Source organism: Haliotis rufescens, unplaced genomic scaffold, assembly GCF_023055435.1.
Source record: "Haliotis rufescens isolate VD_foot unplaced genomic scaffold, xgHalRufe1.0.p SCAF_11, whole genome shotgun sequence".
Classification (NCBI taxonomy): domain Eukaryota; kingdom Metazoa; phylum Mollusca; class Gastropoda; order Lepetellida; family Haliotidae; genus Haliotis; species Haliotis rufescens.
In genome coordinates, this window is record NW_025963791.1 from 17,962,023 (window position 1) to 17,980,821 (window position 18,799).

The following is an 18,799-nucleotide window of genomic DNA, read 5'->3' on the forward strand; positions in this document are numbered from 1 at the left end:
TAACATTTTGGAGAAAAAAATACAGAGTTGAAAGATTGTAAATTTCGTGGTTTATGCTGACAGCCTGAAATGATACAAAATAAAAGTCTGTGTGTATTATACACGACAGATATACTTACCCAGAATTTAATTGCCCATAATTAAGGTCGCATATGACACACGAGTGCGTATTATACACGAATAAATAAGTCATGTGTACATTGATCAATCGGAAGGGGTGCTAATTGGGGTTGTTCACTAGCCAATATATTAGCAAATATCGCCGTGGGCGCTTATTACGTCCAATACGGTACATTAAATTCCATAGTCTCAGCTGAGGGTGGGATAAAAAAGTATCTATTCATCAACTTGGATGTCATATGATGTTGCAAAGCAACAAAATAAAGTGATTCTAATTATGATTATTATAATTTAAATTATGAAGCATATATACTCACACAATGAAAACGCATAATCAAAGCGAAGGGAAAGACAAGGATTTTAGCAGTAAATATTTACTCGCATGACAAAGAATAATAATTATGGTGGCAAAATCACATTGTTGTGTTTGATTTTCTCATGCTTAATACACAGAACGTAATTTGAATTTTGTGACCAATTTGTCAAATATTACCAATATGCGTTTTCAAAGTGTTTCGGTGCATATATGAAAATGAGTAAATAATGCCTACTCATGCAATGCTGCATAACGTAGTGTAATGATGCAGATTCAATAGATGCAGAAGCTGTGCCAGCTGTATGGAGTTATACACAGTGAGATCTCGTTAATCCGGACAACACCGTTCTGTTAGATCGTCCGGTTTAACGAAGTTCCACATTAACGAATATGTTAAGGAATAATGGTCTTTGTCCACGCCTAAACGTTTCAGTTATCGTCCGGAAAACCTGTCATCACTGTACATTAATTGAAATTCACATTGCAACAGTATCTAGTGCTGTAGAATTATCCGAATCCGTGAAAGGCGACATGATGGTCTGAGAAGCAGACAAGTGAGATGTCATCTAAGACCATCCGGGACATATAAGGTTCTCACGATGTAGTGCCACTATAAAACATAGTACTGCTTCACATATCAACAGTCTCTTTTCAGTGGTGTATATATCTAGTTGAAACTAGGTGACTCACGAAATGGTGCCGCTAATAGAGTAATGGTATAACGTTCAGGCAACCCCTGCTCACATGTGAACATTTCTTCAGTGCAAGGTATCACGATGTTATCGATCTTCACGGCTATGTTACGGCCCATGGCCCGTGCCCAAGTTTGTATGTATTCACACCATAGCTATAGTGCCTACGTCACTGGGTTGTTCTGTATGGTAAGATTCAAATCTGAGAATCCCATAGGGTTCTTGTGATCTTCTTCTTCCAACGGTGCCAGGTCATCTGGGGACACAGAGAGAAAATTAATGTTAGTTTGTTTGTTTGTAGTTCAACTCCGCACTCAGCAATATTCCAGCCATATCACGGCGGTCTGTAAATAATCGAGTCTAGACCAGACAATCCAGTGATTGACATCATGAGCATCGATCCACGCAATTGGGATACGATAAAATGCATCAACCAAGTCAGGGAGCCTGACCACCCGATCCCGTTAGTCGCCTCTTACGACAAGACAGTCGCCTTTTACAGCAAGAATCGGTTGCTAAAGACCTATTCTACCCCGAATCTTCATTGGTAAGAAAATTAATGAACACACAACAATGAGCCAGTAATATAATATTTCCCATAACAACTTTGCATGAACCCAAAGCTCGATAACATTTTTTACAAGATATATATATGTTGCTGGGTCTAGCAAATGTGCCACCAAATCCCTGACCATACTCCTTAACAAAATCTAGGAAGGTTGGTTGCTTGGTTGCTTTGTTGTTTAACGCCGCACTCAGCAATATTCCAGCTATATGACGGCTGTCTGTAAGTAATAGAGTCTGGACCAGACTATCCAGTGATTGATATCATGAGCATCGATCCACGCAATTGGGATCGATGACATGCATCAACCAATTCAGTGAGCCTGACCATCCGATCCCGTTAGTCGCCTTTTACGACAAGCAGAGTCACCTTTTACGGCAAGCATGGGTTGCTGAAGACCTATTCTACCCTGGAATTTTCACGGGTCTCAAGGAAGGACTTGTATATCAACAGGAAGTATTTGAGACAAGTGGGATTAATACCAAGTGGATTCTCAAAAACTCAAACGATTGGCTTAAATTCTTGCAATCTCTGAACAGAACCAAGTGTAATTCTGTTTTTGTTACAACATTTCAGCGTTGTACTCCCACATGGCACACTTAAGGGAAAACTCCTTGCCTTGATCCATGGGGTATGTGTTTCTAAGCGTGGTGACCATAGATATACATGTAGTTATGAATTGGAATATATAAACGGAATGTGCAAAATCAAAACACGGGACTTTTGCCATGATGTTTAACCTAAACCTTCAGGTCTGTGGATGATCTGATATCGTTCAATAACGGTCAATTGCCAAACAGGATACCAGTGAAACTACCTCGTCTGTTTCACATTAAGACTAAAACATACTATCCACATGAGTGTATGATAAGAGGGATGACTTCAACTTTCCAATAGTCAACTTTTTCCCTTTATGTAGAGCCATATTCCAGCACCTTTTGAGGTATAAACATGCTCTCTCTTTGTGAAGACTGCAGAGAGCGTCAAACTACTCTTGTTCAAAAGTGGTTTCATCAAGGTTAAACCTTTAAATGCTTTCAAAGCTTTCAAAACGTTTTACGGTAGATATGTGGCGATTCCCTAATTTGACTTGTACCGTGTGTCCCCGTGTTTGTTCAGGTGAACAACTGACTTGCTTTTGCATGTGTTTGTGACGGGTGCCACCGGTGGGGCAGGATACGCTTACCTTCCCGCGAACACATTGTATCATCACTATTTTATAGTGCACTAATTGCACTAATCTTGCAATCAGCTCTACATTATAGCAGAGATTTCTCAGGAATTTGTGACTTAAACGTTGTGTATACATGAACACTTCAGTATCTACGCCCTATTCATAAAGTTTCAGTACTACTTTCCCTTTTACGCCCAGTGGAATGTGTCTCTTCAGATAATCTAGCCTCTGACGTCGACGTTTTTCATTTCCATGTTTGAAACGAATGCTCAGTTTAAAACATGACATCAATGATTGAGCCGGAGTGCATTAGTGTGTACTTTGTGATAGTTTTAAGTTTATGCTGTTTTAATGTAGAAACCTAACTAGTAAACATTAGTAGCATGTGCTTATGCTTGAAAATAACGTAATATTTGGTTTGTAAAGGTCTTAGTGTTTGGGAAAGAAATCTTGTACATGAAGAAGGTAAATCTATTTGTAATATAAATAAATGATGTTGACATTGTTACCAAGCTCATCCAGCTCAAGGTCATATAGATAATAGATACGATACCTATTGTTATTCCAACAATGATCTCGACTGTGCCAATTATTCCTAATTGGATTTGCTATTCAAGCAGGGCGTTTCCATTCAATATTTTACAAGACATAATAAGTGATTATCCAGAGCAAGCATTACTGTGTCATGAGATGCTTTTCAAACAACGTAACGTCCCGGGATGAGCAGATATGTCTGGAAAAGTGCGGTATAGAAATATGTGTTCTTTCAAGCAACTATAGCGTGTAAGTAGTATCTCGTTTATCTGTTCGATGGAATTGTAACAACAGCAGCATTGTCTTGAGCAATAAATCATTGAAGCACCACTACTGACACCAGGTGTTCGTGATGTGCATTGGTAATAGGAGGGACAGAGGGCATTTTGCGACATGAGTGTATGTGAACTGGTTGAATATCAGCGTGTTAGGAAAAGCTATATGGCCAAGCAGTGACAGCATTATGATAGACTGTTGTGGTATTATTGTGACATCATTTCACATCAATTTCGTAATGATGACTGTAGTACGCCAACAGTGGTGTCTGTATTACCTCAACAATAGTGTATGTATAACGTCAACATTGGTGTCTGTATTACGTCAACAATGGTGTCTGTAATTCGTCAACAATGGTGTCTGCATTACGCCAACAATGGCGTCTGTATTAGGTCAACAATGGTGTCTATATTATGTCAACAATGGTGTCTGTAATTCGTCAACAATGGTGTCTGTATTATGTCAACAATGGTGTCTATTACGTTAACAGTAGTGTCTGTATTACGTCAACAAGTGTCTGTATTACGTCAACAATGATGTCTGTATTACGCCAACAATGGAGTCTCTTTTATGTCAAAATGGTGTCTGTATTATGTCAACAATGGTGTCTTTTACGTAAACAGTAGTGTCTGTATTACGTCAACAAGTGTCTGTATTACGCCAACAATGGAGTCTCTTTTATGTCAAAATGGTGTCTGTATTACGTCGACAATGGTGTCTGTATTACGTGAACAATGCAGTTTGTTATACGTCAATAATCGTGTCTGTATTACGTCAACAATGGTGTCTGTATTAGGTCAACAATTGTGTCTGTATTACGTCAGCAATGGTGTCTGTATTATGTCAACAACGGTGTCTGTATTACGTTAACAGTAGTGTCTGTATTACGTCAACAAGTGTCTGTATTACGTCGACGGTGGTGTCTATTATGTCAACAATAGTGTCTGTATTACGTCAACAATAGTGTCTATTATGTCAACAATAGTGTCTGTATTACGTCAACGGTGGTGTCTATTATGTCAACAATAGTGTCTGTATTACGTCAACAATAGTGTCTATTATGTCAACAATAGTGTCTATTATGTCAACAATAGTGTCTATATTACGTCCAAAATGGTGTCTGTATTACGTTAACAATAGTGTCTATATAACGTCCAAAATGGTGTCTGTATTACGTTAACAATAGTGTCTGTATTACGTCAACGTTGTTTTAGGAAGCCTGAAACCTTCACACGTGGTTCTTCGTCTGAAGTATTGATTATTATGTGTTGAACCATAACGAAAGTTACAACATAATATTATCATTCACAAACATCGAGGACAACCACACGTAGAGCAAGGTCCGAAAAGTACATACCATTCGAAGGGAAAGCACTGTCACACGAATATTGCATACCATTTGAAGAAAAAATACTGTGAGGGTCATCGAAATCATCCGGTGCCGACTGAGGTCGTCGATATGGGTTGCTACTTCTCCACGACAGTCGGCTGCCCGGCCTGAGGAGGTGCACAGCCCCAAAGATGCCGAGGATGAAGACAACGATGACAATGAACACAATCAGCACAACCATCCCTGTGCTCAACCTTTTAGGAGCCTTGGCGATACTTGCACTGAAGTCTGAAAAATAGCCATAGTGAGATCTGTGAAGTTTTTCAAGGATTTAAGACACATTTGATTGAAACCATAACCATAAGTAAGAGACGACACAGGACTGTAAGTACTGGTATCTCTGTCACAAACCAGATCGCAGACCCAAATCTACAGCATCAACGGCAGGCCTGCACAACTGATGACTTAGTCCGAGCGGTCAGCATGCTGATACAGAGGATGGCGTTTCCATGCTTTCTGTTCTGCTGTTCAAAAGCACGTTACAGAGAACGCCACATCGAGACAGATCGTCATTGATCTAGTCAAGGACACATCGTTTCGTGACTATAACCATCCTCGAACACCCCTAAAACTGATTGAGGATAGAGACACTGCGTTGTCGGCCTGAGGAAGTTGTTGCGTTTAGAAAGGGTTGCATTTGTGTGCAACGTACTACTCATGATCAACTGCAATGAGATGCATTGCAACTGCACATGATCCGCGGGTGATCATCTCTCACCATCATCCTACCAGATTAGTTGATGGTGTTTGGAACACCGTCCTCTATTCGCCCTGTTCCCGTGCATAAGGCTCAATGGACCTTCTATTTTCAACGATCGGATTATTTTGTTGAAGAAATTGCAAATATTCCTGTTATTTTTAAAGGAGGAGAGCAGTTGAAATGCATCGTCATTACAGCTCCTCCCACACATGTCCCTATGCCGTGTCTTCTTCATCGTGCTATTACGGCGTTTATTGATCATGCATATAAGTCTCTTTTCAAATCGCCCTATCAAAATAAATCTCGCTTCTACAAAGTGAAATTATACACAACGGAATCATACAAATGCAAACGTTAGTAAGGGCTTATGATGACACCAACAATGGTTTCTGAGATTTTTCAGTTTTACCATTTAAATCAAAACATATATTACTGTGCAGTGATCCGGAATTGTTAATCTGTTGTCAAACCCCATGACTGACCCATCACAATCGGTTTTCTCCAATCACTTGATACACTTTAGAGAAACATCGCTAAGCAGACAATGTAATATGGATGATTTGTCGAGAAGCTGTAACATTCGTGTGCAAATATTAGAGAAGAACCATCGCTCTGCGAGGGGTTACGGGTTATATTTGGCGTGAAACATTTATGTAAGACCTAAATCTTTGGCGGTTTTCCAAATGATTGTTTCATTGTTGTTTAACGCCGCACTCACCAATATTCCAGCTATACTACCGATATAAAATAGGGAACTGATGAAATGATATTGAAGATGTAATGACGATAAATGTCGGCAAAATTATTTTCGGACGTACAGATCAATATGGGAGATACATGATCGACACCTTGATGGTAAACTGTTGATTAACTTAAGTATGGTTGCCCTTGGTATTACCAACCATTCCACCTAAAGAGCTACCCAAAGCTTGGCCACGTTGGCGGGTGCTAGGTCTTTGTGTGCACTCCCCACGAGAACACCACACCTATGCTGTATTGGGGGGCATTTCAGAGGACTTAGCGGGCCTGTCCAGTGTCCGTTTACCTTCTCGTCGAAGATAATCGGTGACGACCTGAGCATGATGTTTGTTTATTTGTTTGTTGTTTTACGCCGCACTCAGCAATATTCCAGCTATATGACGGCGATCTGTAAATAATCGAGTCTGGGCCAGGCAATCCAGTGATTGACATCATGAGCATCGATCCACGCAATTGGGATACTATTACATGCATCAACCAAGCCAGTGAGCCTGACCACCCGATCCCGTTAGTCGCCTCTTACGGCAAGCATGGGTTGCTGAAGACCTATGTGGTGTGGCATTGTGACTGTTCACAGTCTCTGACGAGAATTCTAGCGAATCGAACAACATTTTGAAAAATGTCATCATCAAATGTCCATTCACAATAACTAAATCAGTTTGCCTATCATGTGTGACAGAGTTCTATTGTACAGAGTTTTCTAATAGATTTGAATCTATTGAGCAGTTAAAGTGATGAGACGATCTTGTCTTGGTGTCGTTTTTAGGCCTACCACGCCCAGGTCTCATTGCAACCCCACCTGTTTAACGGTACTTGTCACATTGTCGAGAAATTACACTTTTGATTTGTCAAACATTCGAGCAACTAGAGACACTGTCGTCCTGTCTTTCGTGTACCCACAATTCGCCAGTATGTCTGTTCATTGAGACACTGTCTCGCAGGCATTTTTATGCGTATGCTTAGATGAATTTCATTGTTCTTTCCCCTACATGCGCACACACTTACGTTTCTTATTGCACGTGCAACATGTGTGTTCATGCATGATTGTAAAGATTTCAACGATAGCCACATTCAAATAATTAGTTTCCAGATTTTTTGTCGGTAGTATATATAACGGATGTTTGTAAGTGACTGAGTGATTGACATCATGAGCATCCATCAATGCAAATGGGATACGATCACATGCAATCAACCAAGTCACCAAGCCGGACCATCAGCTTCATTTCGTCGTCGCTCATGATGCTGGGGACCAATACTTTTACCCGAAATAAACAAAAAGATAGCTTCATAATTTAAACTGACCTCCACAAAAAACTTTACTACTTCAAAAATGAAATTGCATAAATTTAAAAACACAAGTTCAAACTAAATCAATACAAAACACATCGTCCAAACACAACATTGCTGTTTGCAGAAAGTGATCCAAGTCGATGACACTTTTTTTGTGTGTATAAAAAGCGAAAAAGTGCCGCAGCAGCCCAAACTACGAGTGCAATAGTGGTATATAAATGATATGGACGGCATGTCAGACAATCATGCTGATAAAAAAAACACCGCCATAATACCCCAAGTGACACCCGAACAACGCGAGCGGGCCCTGGGTATGATACAGATACACGCCCAGATTTTCTAGAACTTTTGGTTGCTCCCATGTCGCTGTATCTAACCTGATACAACGTTACAGACAGACCGGGCAAACATCAGCCATGCCACCATCAGGCAAGGGTAACTACACCCAATGAAGACCGATACTTGCGTACTTTACATCTCCGGAAACGATTCCTGACAGTGACGTAATCAGCGACGAATGCTTTTGGCGACTGAGGGCTCACATAATTAGGGGTTACAGGCATCACAGAAGACAGTTATTGACACTGCAATATCGTTGTCAGAGATTGGGATGGGCCCGGTTTGTGCCTCGTTGGCAGCGACGTGGCTGGCTGAGGGTCGTCTTCATTGATGAAAGCCGGTTCTGTCTGCTCAGAGCTGATGGAAGACAGCGTGTTTACAGCCGAAGGGGAGAACACATGGCGGCCTGTTGCGTTCAGGAGGTCGTGCCGTATCGCGGAGAGAGTGATGTGGGCAGAAGGGAACACCACTGATCATAGATAACGGAAATTTGACAGCTCCGCGTAACATGGATGTCATCAGACAACTGACATGTTCTATTCGCCAGAGATGTTTTTGCGTGTCATGTAGCAGGGGGTATAAATGTGACGTGTCACTGAACTTAAGCGATTAAGCGCAATTTGAAATTGTGTGAGTTGCCAAATCGCAGAACATGCTTACCCTTTCGCGAGCACCTGGTGTCATCACTAATTCAGTGATTCATTCATGTAATTCTCATCACTACTTTGCCTTTTATGCCATATGAATTCCGTTTCGGCACACATTGGAGATGAACTGTTCTCTGGCGTTGACGTTTTGAATTGCTGACGTTAGTGTATTGTCCAAATGACGTAACGTTATCAATCTATAACTTCATGTACAATGGATGACGTCACTTAATATTGTTCGTAACATTGGACGAGTATAACGTTATATTCACCAACTCATAAATCAGATAGGAGAATCGACAGAATGAACATATCACAAATATCGTCATACCGTTATGGTATCGGTTTCTTACCTGCCCCACAGTGTTCGCGGCATTCTGACGCCTTTGTTTCCTGTGAGCACAGCACTGTGCAACTAGCACAGGCATTGAGACTGACGCTAAAGTAGGAGCCGGGATGACATCTGGTCCGGTTGTAATCTGCAAATGTCACATCTGCATTTCAGTCTACACAATACAGGCAATAGTAAGAGGTTTGGGAAGATCGTTGAAGGTTTTGTATATTTTAACTGTTGTATAAACTTATAAAAACAGTCCCTTTCAAAGTGTAATATATTAATCCTGCATTTCATACTTATTCTACGTATATATATTTTTATTTATTTATTTATACAAATTACGACCAGCATACATGTATGTTGCTGAGGCACTATTCTAAGCATGTTATGTCCACGAATTATATATATTCAAAATAACGTCATCTAGGTTTCAGTTCCGTCACTTTAGATTTACTTGCGCAATCGAAAAACTATTCTTCCAGACATATAGTATGCAGGGATAAATTCAAGAGACAACATGTCATGATCGAAAATTGTCCATTTACAATTTAGATACCAAAGTCGAGTACATAACGTCAGTTAAGCCTACATCTCTTTCACCCGCAGGATCCAATATACTCAAACACAAAAAAACTGTGAAGTGTTTTAGAATTTTAAGGGCACAAAATTCCGCTCTTTTTAAACAATTAAATGATCGATCAGCCTGTCAAACCATAAAAGTCATCAACATTACTGGTATTTTACGGATATTGACTATTTACGTAATCACAGTTACTATTGTGCGTGAGTATATATCGTTTATCTAGTAATTATGGCCATGCATCAGTTACAAAACTACCAGGGTTTTTAATACAAAATCTTAAAACACAAAACAACTTATTTGTTCCTTTCATCCAGTCTTAAACAATGCACAATCGTTTAGAAATAAGAATAAAGAGCAACATATTAATACGTTAGAATTAAGGAAATGCATAAACTCTGTTCAAATTTGCCAATGCATAATTGAATACTCGTATTACATAATAGGTCCCCGATCCAATATACAGTATCCGTTGTACTAATTAACTGGATTGATTCAGGCGACTCTAGAGAATTAATGGAGACCACTTCTCTAACAATGGAAGCCAATTTATCAGAATGGGACAATGCTACCAAGAGCGAAACTCTGTAATTCTATATTGATCATATATTCCTTATGAAACTGCTCAATATTTGACGCGCAACATAAACTCGGGCACATTTGATCAGGGACTTAATGTGCCCTAATTTGCCCTCTTCAACAGCTCACCGTCTGTTCAAAACCACATGGCTTAACAACCATGGAATACGGCTCGGTAATAGCCCGGCATCCAGTAGACTGACGTTCTCGCTGGTACTAGGGTATTGGATTATCGATTTTCGTCAGTGTTTAATACGTGAAGAGACTACAAATTAGATCTGGTTGATGAATACAAAAATCTTATGAATAATGCTTGCCCTTGGTGCCTTTGGAGAGGAGAGACACGTTACAGATGTTAACGTGACGATGTCAACTGCCATACAACCTTGGCTGTTCACAATATGTGATACACATCAGTGTTAACACGGTGCATGTGAGCGTAACGATGTAGTGAATAGCTTTGCCTGGTGTGCTGTCACCAGGTTACAACAGGGTGACCTGGTAAAGCTGGGAAGGGTATCTCAATGTTAAACTAGCTACCAGAGGATGTAAAGTGCTGCTTTAAACCTAATGTACTTTAAAGAGTATGCAAAGGTCCGGCATTTTTGATGCTGTGGCCTGTTGTATGACGTAATCTGTCAGAATCTCAAACTGTTTCTATTTCGATGGAGGACGCCAATTCAATTTCACATTTTTCCTTTTCTGAATTTCTCATGTCACGTTTATGTAGACATCGCGTGTAAATTAGTCATATGATACTTTGGGTGACATATACGTGTGTGTAAATGGCCTTGAGATTAAGTGGGTATTTGTGGCGATGCGGGAGGATGTCAGGTAGTGAGATCCTGTACAACCTCATGCAGAACCAGTAATGTTCCCGTTCTGTATCGTCAACTCGACTTTCAAATAAACATGATAAATAGAGACTTTATGATATGCAACATGCCCATCTGGACATTGGTCAGTGGCCGAACTCACCGTGACAGTAGGAGGCGCAAAGAGGTTCTGTCTTCTGTTCCTCGGCGCGATCACAGAGCGAGCTGCACTCCCGACAACTGCCCGCGATTGGGTCCTTGTAAGTACCCCGGGCACATTCCGGCAACGCCCACAGGGCTCCGACCCACAGCCCCAGGGTGACAAGCACCTGGACAGGGAGGAACCACTCTATCGGAGCCATGGACGGATATAGGAACCGGCAGATAAACCCCGCTTTGCTGTGTGTTATGACGGGCGATATGTTGTGATCACGTGACTTGTTTATGAATGGATGACGTCATACATCGTTCTGGAATGCTAGAGCGTGTTAGACACCTGGCTCGCGGTTATCTATTTATGTAGAGTTGCACTACTTCTTGACTGTCCCGTGTACGCGGGTTGTTATGTTAGAGAGGCGGGCGGGTGCGACAGAGAGGAAGCGTTGATAAGATCGATGCAATAAAGGGAGGACACTCTTGTTGGATTGATTCGAAATGACATGACCGGAATGTGAGATGGGTGGTTAGAGCACCTGTACCTGTGTACCTGTCGGAGCCGTCGGCGACATCAATAATGTAAAATATATTTGCAATAATTGGTTGTAGGCACTGTATATTTCATAATATTCCGTATCGGTACAAATATTGAATTTCGAACAGAAAGTCTTAACACCGTGTATGTCAGCTTGAAATGAGTAGTTTGTTTGTCACAATGATAAATCCATTTCTGGTGTCCCCCGTCGTGATATTGCTGGAATATTGCTAAAAGCGGCGTAAATCATTCACTCAGAAATGAGTGAGTGAGTGAGTATGGTTTAGCGCCGCTTTTAGCAATATTCCAGCAATATCACGGCGGGGGACACCAGAAATGGGCTTCACACATTGTACCCATGTCGGGAATCGAACCCGGGTCTTCGGCGTGACGAGCGAACTCAGAAATGATATATGTACAGATGAAGCATAGATTAAGATTTAGCAGTTTCGACGCTTTAATCTGTATTGATAAAGCGTGTGCTCTTTAACATGTAAATAAATAAACTACAGTTATAACGAACTCAAAGGAACCACCGTAGTTCGTTATAAGCATATGTACAACATCTATTTGGAAAATAGAGGGCACCAAGGAACAGTTCGTTATATCCGACAGTACGTTATTAGCGTGTTCGTTATAAATATATATGTACTTGTTTGTGAAGGTTCGTGTGTTTTAAGAAGATATTCACACCTGTGATATTACATACATCTGGTGGCAGTTTGAAGTTTATACTCTACCAAGTCCAACCAATACGCAGAACAAAAAAGCTGCCTGTATGGTATATTGATCGGTGCACGTGTGATTTATTGTTAAGCAATTGTATTGTAACTGTATTAATGGTTTCTGTTCAGATTAAGTTCATTGCATTGTATTTGGACGATGATTAGTTGTCAGGAATGATGTACTATTTAATGTAAGCAGTGGTGAGGATGTTATTATATTTAGATGCCCGATTTACCTGTTAAATTCCGGAATAGCATGGCTGGATGACAAGCGTTACAGTAACATGTGGCATAATCTGTGATGTTCTTGTCATACTGGACTGCTCAAACACGGTGTCGAAAGTGCTGGAAGCTAGTTAAACAATATAAGTGGAGAGGGCGAGTGCCTGTCACCTCACTTGTCATCTCACATTTCATCTGATATTAAATCAAGACCAGCAGTTGTGTGAAGATCACTTATGACCCCGGATTCCCAGCCCAGGCTTTTTATCACCACTGCCATCATATCTAGTATTTGAAGCCATTGAATCATGTACTACCACTCTATTGTGTACTGCCATTGTAATTGCTGTGCAGTAATTCGTATTGATTTGTAAACCTAGTAAATTTTGTTATACAATTGTTGATTGTTAACTATTTGTTGATTGTGTGTTGGTTTCACTCTAAATTCTTTTACGTACAGATTTCTAGGTTAACATATTGTTTCAATTTGGGAATCGACACGTAAAACAGTCAACTCCCAACCATCACATTTCATTCACACACGTTACCTTGAACTCACGGACATCGGAATCAATTCACACAAGTTACCGTGAACTCACGGACAACACAACACATTCACAAAGGCTACAGTCAACTCCCCCTTCATTCACACACATCACAGTCAACTCCCACTTATCACAATCCTTCACACACATCACAGTCAACTCCCACTGATCACAATCCATTCACACTCGCTACAATCAACTCCCAGACATCACAATCCATTCACACTCGCTACAATCAACTCACACTTCATTCACACGCTACAATCAACTCCCAGACATCACAATCCATTCACACTCGCTACAATCAACTCACACTTCATTCATACACATTACAATTAACTCCCAGACATCACAATCCATTCACACTCGCTACAATCAACTCACACTTCATTCATACACGTCAAAGTCAACTCCCACTTATCACGATTCATTCACACTCGCTACAATCAACTCACACTTCATTCACACGCCACAGTCAACTCCCACTTATCACAATCAATTCACACACGTTAAATCAACTCATGGACATCACCATCCATTTCATACACGCTACATTCAACTTTCACACATCGCAATCCATTTCACATACGTCGCAGTCCACTGCCACTCATCACAAGCCACTCATCACACACTACAATCAAATCACACGGACATCACTATCCATTTAAGACACGCTACAATCAACTCACACACACTACAATCAACTCACGGACATCACAATCCACTTCACACAGGCTACAATCAACTTTCACACATCACAATCCATTTAACAAACGTCACAGTCCACTCCCACTCATCACAATCCATTCACACACACAACAATCAAATCACTCTCATCACAATCCATTTAACACATGCTACAATCAAATCACACACACTACAATCAACTCACGGACATCACAATCCACTTCACACAGGCTACAATCAACTTTCACACATCACAATCAATTTAACAAACGTCACAGTCCACTGTCACTCATCACAATCCATTCACACTCGCTACAATCAACTCCCACTTCATTCACATACGTCACAGTCAACACCCACTTATCACAATCAATTCACACACGTTAGAGTCAACTTCCACACATCACAATCCATTCACACTCGCTACAATCAACTGACACTCATCAAATCCATTTCACACACGCTACAATCAATTCACGGACATCACAATCCATTTCACACACGCTACAATCAACTCACGGACATCACAATCCATTTAACACACACTACAATCAACTCACACACGCTACAATCAACTCACGGACATCACAATCCATTTAACACACACTGCAATCAACTCACGGACATCACAATCCACTTCACACAGGCTACAATCAACTTTCACACATCACAATCCATTTAACAAACGTCTCAGTCCACTGTCACTCATCACAATCCATTCACACACGTTACCATCAACCTCCGCACATCACCCTCAATGTCACACGCGTTACCGTCAACCTCCGCACATCACCCTCAATGCCACACGCGTTACCGTCAACCTCCGCACATCACCCTCAATGTCACACACGTTACCATCAACCTCCGCACATCACCCTCAATGTCACACACGTTACCGTCAACCTCCGCACATCACCCTCAATGTCACACACGTTACCATCAACCTCCGCACATCACCCTCAATGTCACACACGTTACCGTCAACCTCCGCACATCACCCTCAATGTCACACACGTTACCATCAACCTCCGCACATCACCCTCAATGTCACACACGTTACCATCAACCTCCGCACATCACCCTCAATGTCACACACGTTACCGTCAACTCCCACGCGCCACAACCAATTCACTATTTCTAACGTTAGACACCCTAACACACACATGTAGATTTTTGTGTGTTAAATTGTGTTGTGGATTTGTTTCATTCTCATGGTACGTTGGTGAAAACAGGTACGTTGAAAGGGGATCGGACGTGTAAATATAAATTTTGCAGACTGGTGATTATATATACCAAACATAACACAACAGTATATGATTGCCCAACTTTTTTTTCACTGATATGTTTAATTAAATGCAAACTACAACTGTTCTCGTGTACATGAATAGATATGTGTCGATGTGTACCTTATTATAATTGTATCTGACTATGTGTCATCTTTGCTTTAATCTTGTCAGGGGCAGCCATTTTAACAAACTGTTGGTCCTAAAATAAATAATTCGCATATATACACTAAATACACAATAACTTCTTTGATATGCATTTAGAAGTTGGAGTACTAAGTAAGGATAAGATGTATGGATGAACAACTTCTAACAACTTGCCTCCTACCTGTAAATATACTTGTCAATCACACTCTGTATATCACTTGCTTGATAACGGTGTTAGAACCTACACTGAAACGTCGATCTTAATTGTAACAATGAAGTTGTTCATCCATAAATTCTTATCCTGACTTATATAAACAATATTTTTTATGTATAATGGAGTCACACTGTGTCACACCTGTCCATTTTATGCAGTGTTTTGGCACAGATATTTTGGACATCACAACCGTTATATGAGTATTAACAGCCTTTTAACGATCGGGTCTTGAGTTACTGTTACGAACTGCTTCCGGGTCACTTTAACGGGACTGAACTCTCCCCGTCATCACAATCCATCTTCCGTGACAGAAAAACGCGTTTACTCAGACGTTGATGTGTAACAACGGTCAACAGAAATTAGTCATCATGTTTCTCTCTTCATATAGAAGACATGGGCAATTGTGGAACTGGATCTCGTTCGGAGGCAACTGATTTCGGTTGTGCAGTTACCGACTGTGTTAGTATCTGTCCATTGGCTGCTCTACACTGCGCATGCCCATCTCTACGTAGCAAGGGTTCCGTTGTTCTGCTAACACTGTAACTATTCTGGTTAAGTCGTGCTCGTCTGAACGTTAGAACAATAATAACAACCATCATCAGTATCAACAGAAACGACACACCACACAAGGCTATTAACAACATCGTGATTGTCCTTCTTTCCTCCCCACACGATCGTGAAGCTGTCTCTGTGGTTGTTGTGACTGTATCTGTAACAACAAATATAAAAAATGAATCTGCATGAATCTACTTGAATTTAAGCCACACCTGTTCAAAAAGATTATTTTTATACACTATGTAAGAACAAATATAAAGATTATTTAAAATGCCAAATCATTTTTATTTTGAAATCCAATATAAATTTTGTTTTCAAGAAACGTCTCAAAATCATATGTATACCATGCCAAGAAAGGAAAGTATACGGTGAGTTGATTATTTCCATACGGTGATGAGTCGGTTTTATTAATTAAATATCTATGTACATACCTATTGATTTGTCGCCTATGTAACTGGATCTGAAATCTTAAAGTTGACAACAAATAATATATGAGAACCACAACCATTTCAATAATCAGAAAAAAATCGCAGTTTTATTACCGTCCATTACGATTCTGTCTATATCAGGATCTTGTGCTCATGACTCACTTTCAAATAGTGATGACACCAGGTGTTCGCGTAAAGGTGAGCGTATCCGCATCACAAACACATGCAAAGGCAAGTCATTTGTTCACCCGGATAAAACACAGAGGTATATGGTACATGTTATGCCTTATTAGTATATGCCAAAAAATATAATTCTGAAAACAGTCATGTGTAAAAGTTTTACCTGTCTTAAATATTTACCGATTCTATAATATAAAATACATCAGTATAATGTAAGTACAAAACATGTTCACATGTCTACCTCAATACAATCAGGATTACACAATATCAAACAGAAAACGATGACCTACCTGGGCATTTTGTCGAACATTCCAGTACAGTACCCTGAATCTCTGCGTAGTCACATATAGCGTCACAGAGATCGCATCTCCCGATCGCAAAGTCATAGTACATTCCAGGGTCACATGTGATTGAACTCCTTGACACGGATGTAGCTGATGCCGAACCCAAAACAGCCAAAACTGTAAACTGTAGATACGTCGTCATTTTCAAGACTACCAAAAGCAGAGGTTTGGGGATATTTGACTTGATTGCTTCAAAACTTGTATTTTAGATGACGGATATCTAAAAATAACACACTTGGAAATCCACATCGTCACTATTACGTCACTAGGAACAATCTGGATATTCCAGGTTTGATAATTGTCATGAACACAAAGCACGTCTGTTAGTGCCAGTACATACATTATTCTGTGTTACATCAATGAACTATGACCATTTCACAAGATCGGGTAATCTTTTCAAGCATAAAAATGTTGTTGCGTAGAATATTGTGTTACAGCCTGTCAGAACCAGCGCTATTTTTAGAAGTAGCCTCATAGGCGGGTTTACGTCACACCGTATAACAGAGAGGAAACATGCCTTTTTCAAGAATTACAACTGTCGACGACATATTTCTATCCAGAACAGTGTGATTAGAATAAATAAAAGCGACAACATGTCCATGATCATCAGAAACCTTTGCTAAAGCAGTGTCCATTGTTGAGTCCGACTTGTTTACGATCATGTGTTCATGAATCACCCTCGTCTTGTCATGATACCAGGTGTTTGCGCAATGATGAGTGTATCTGCCCCATATATCTATATCGTGACTTGTTACAAGTCAATCTCATTAAAATCAGATCTTAGTTCTCGCTATCGCTAAACAAAGATCTGAGGACATCCCATTACGGGTCACGTCAGAACGACCTTTCATCCGACCAATCAAAGCGTCGCTTACCAGATCATCAACGTGACAGTCGGGGTGTCATTTCTGATCATGCAACCTCGAAAACGTTAACACGGGGTATTCCGAACGACAGTTACGTCCCGTACGACTGATTCCGTCAAAATTATCGTCTATCTCTCGCTCCCATGGGAGAAACATTTGAACGGAGGAGGCGTTGCACAGTACGTGGGAAGCACTGCCATAAAATCGCAACCATATATTAGACATTCCGGAATGTTTGTTTGTTCAGTTTTCAAACTTTTAATCGAGAACTGTGTCAACATATTTTTCAAGCATAGTCTGAAATGGAAGTCGCTAGGTTGATGCGAGTGCCGTAAAGCTCGAGAAAGCTGCTTTCTAACTGGCTGATGTCGACTTCTTGTGAGTCGTTTCAGTGGTCGGTCAAAGTTCGCGAAAGGTCGTTCTGATCATGACGTGACCCGTAATGGGATGACCTCAGATCTTTGTTTAGCGGCAGCAACAACTTAGATCTGATTTTAATGAGATTGCTCACAAGTTGAACAGAAATAATATTTCTTAACCTGTCAACGATCAGCAGTAGAGTAGATTGACTAGGTGGACTAGATTATCACAGAGTAGATGTGACAAACAAACCATGTCCATGTCCTGGGGTTTGGTTGGCGCAGTGGATTGAGCGTCTGCCCGGAGGGCAAAAGGTCGCTGGTTCAATTCCCTAGTCGCATCATATCCAAAGACGTTAATAAATTACTGGCGCATGAGGAATAAAACAAAATTGTGTAACTGCGGTATATCATAAAGAAGAACCGGCATAACTTTGGAC

At 40.5% G+C, this 18,799-nt stretch overlaps 2 protein-coding genes across 3 annotated transcripts; both read right to left on the reverse strand.

Annotated features, from left to right (window-relative positions):
* Positions 1-208: 208 nt before the first annotated feature.
* Positions 209-11,635, reverse strand: LOC124152012. 2 transcript variants are annotated; one of them, XM_046524726.2, is made up of 4 exons: positions 11,277-11,635; positions 9,156-9,281; positions 5,074-5,295; positions 209-1,384 (listed from the first exon to the last, which is right to left on the reverse strand). In XM_046524726.2, exons 1-4 carry the CDS (start codon positions 11,473-11,475, stop codon positions 1,293-1,295), a joined length of 639 nt encoding a protein of 212 aa, XP_046380682.1. In that variant the 5' UTR covers positions 11,476-11,635; the 3' UTR covers positions 209-1,292. The 2 variants fall into 2 exon arrangements, with proteins under 2 accessions (XP_046380682.1, XP_046380681.1); XM_046524725.2 differs by having other exon boundaries at positions 210-1,384; positions 5,035-5,295; positions 11,277-11,632.
* A 3,662-nt stretch (positions 11,636-15,297) lies between these two features.
* LOC124152010 lies at positions 15,298-17,900 on the reverse strand. The gene is made up of 3 exons (XM_046524724.2): positions 17,081-17,900; positions 16,614-16,649; positions 15,298-16,336 (listed from the first exon to the last, which is right to left on the reverse strand). Exons 1-3 carry the CDS (start codon positions 17,274-17,276, stop codon positions 16,008-16,010), a joined length of 561 nt encoding a protein of 186 aa, XP_046380680.2. The 5' UTR covers positions 17,277-17,900; the 3' UTR covers positions 15,298-16,007.
* Between the last annotated feature and the right edge of the window lie 899 nt (positions 17,901-18,799).

Bases quoted from the DNA above. Each gene is read 5' to 3' on its own strand.
- LOC124152010 (XM_046524724.2), bottom strand. From the start codon at position 17,276: ATGACGACGTATCTACAGTTTACAGTTTTGGCTGTTTTGGGTTCGGCA. The intron at 16,650-17,080 runs GTAGGTCATCGT...GTCAACTTTAAG, and splicing joins ATGTTCGACAAAATGCCCAG to ATTTCAGATCCAGTTACATA. The intron at 16,337-16,613 runs GTATGTACATAG...TTGTTGTTACAG, and splicing joins CATAGGCGACAAATCAATAG to ATACAGTCACAACAACCACA.
- LOC124152012 (XM_046524725.2), bottom strand. From the start codon at position 11,475: ATGGCTCCGATAGAGTGGTTCCTCCCTGTCCAGGTGCTTGTCACCCTG. The intron at 5,296-9,155 runs GTAAGAAACCGA...GCTATTTTTCAG, and splicing joins CCGCGAACACTGTGGGGCAG to ACTTCAGTGCAAGTATCGCC. The intron at 1,385-5,034 runs GTATGTACTTTT...CTGTGTCCCCAG, and splicing joins CAGTGCTTTCCCTTCGAATG to ATGACCTGGCACCGTTGGAA.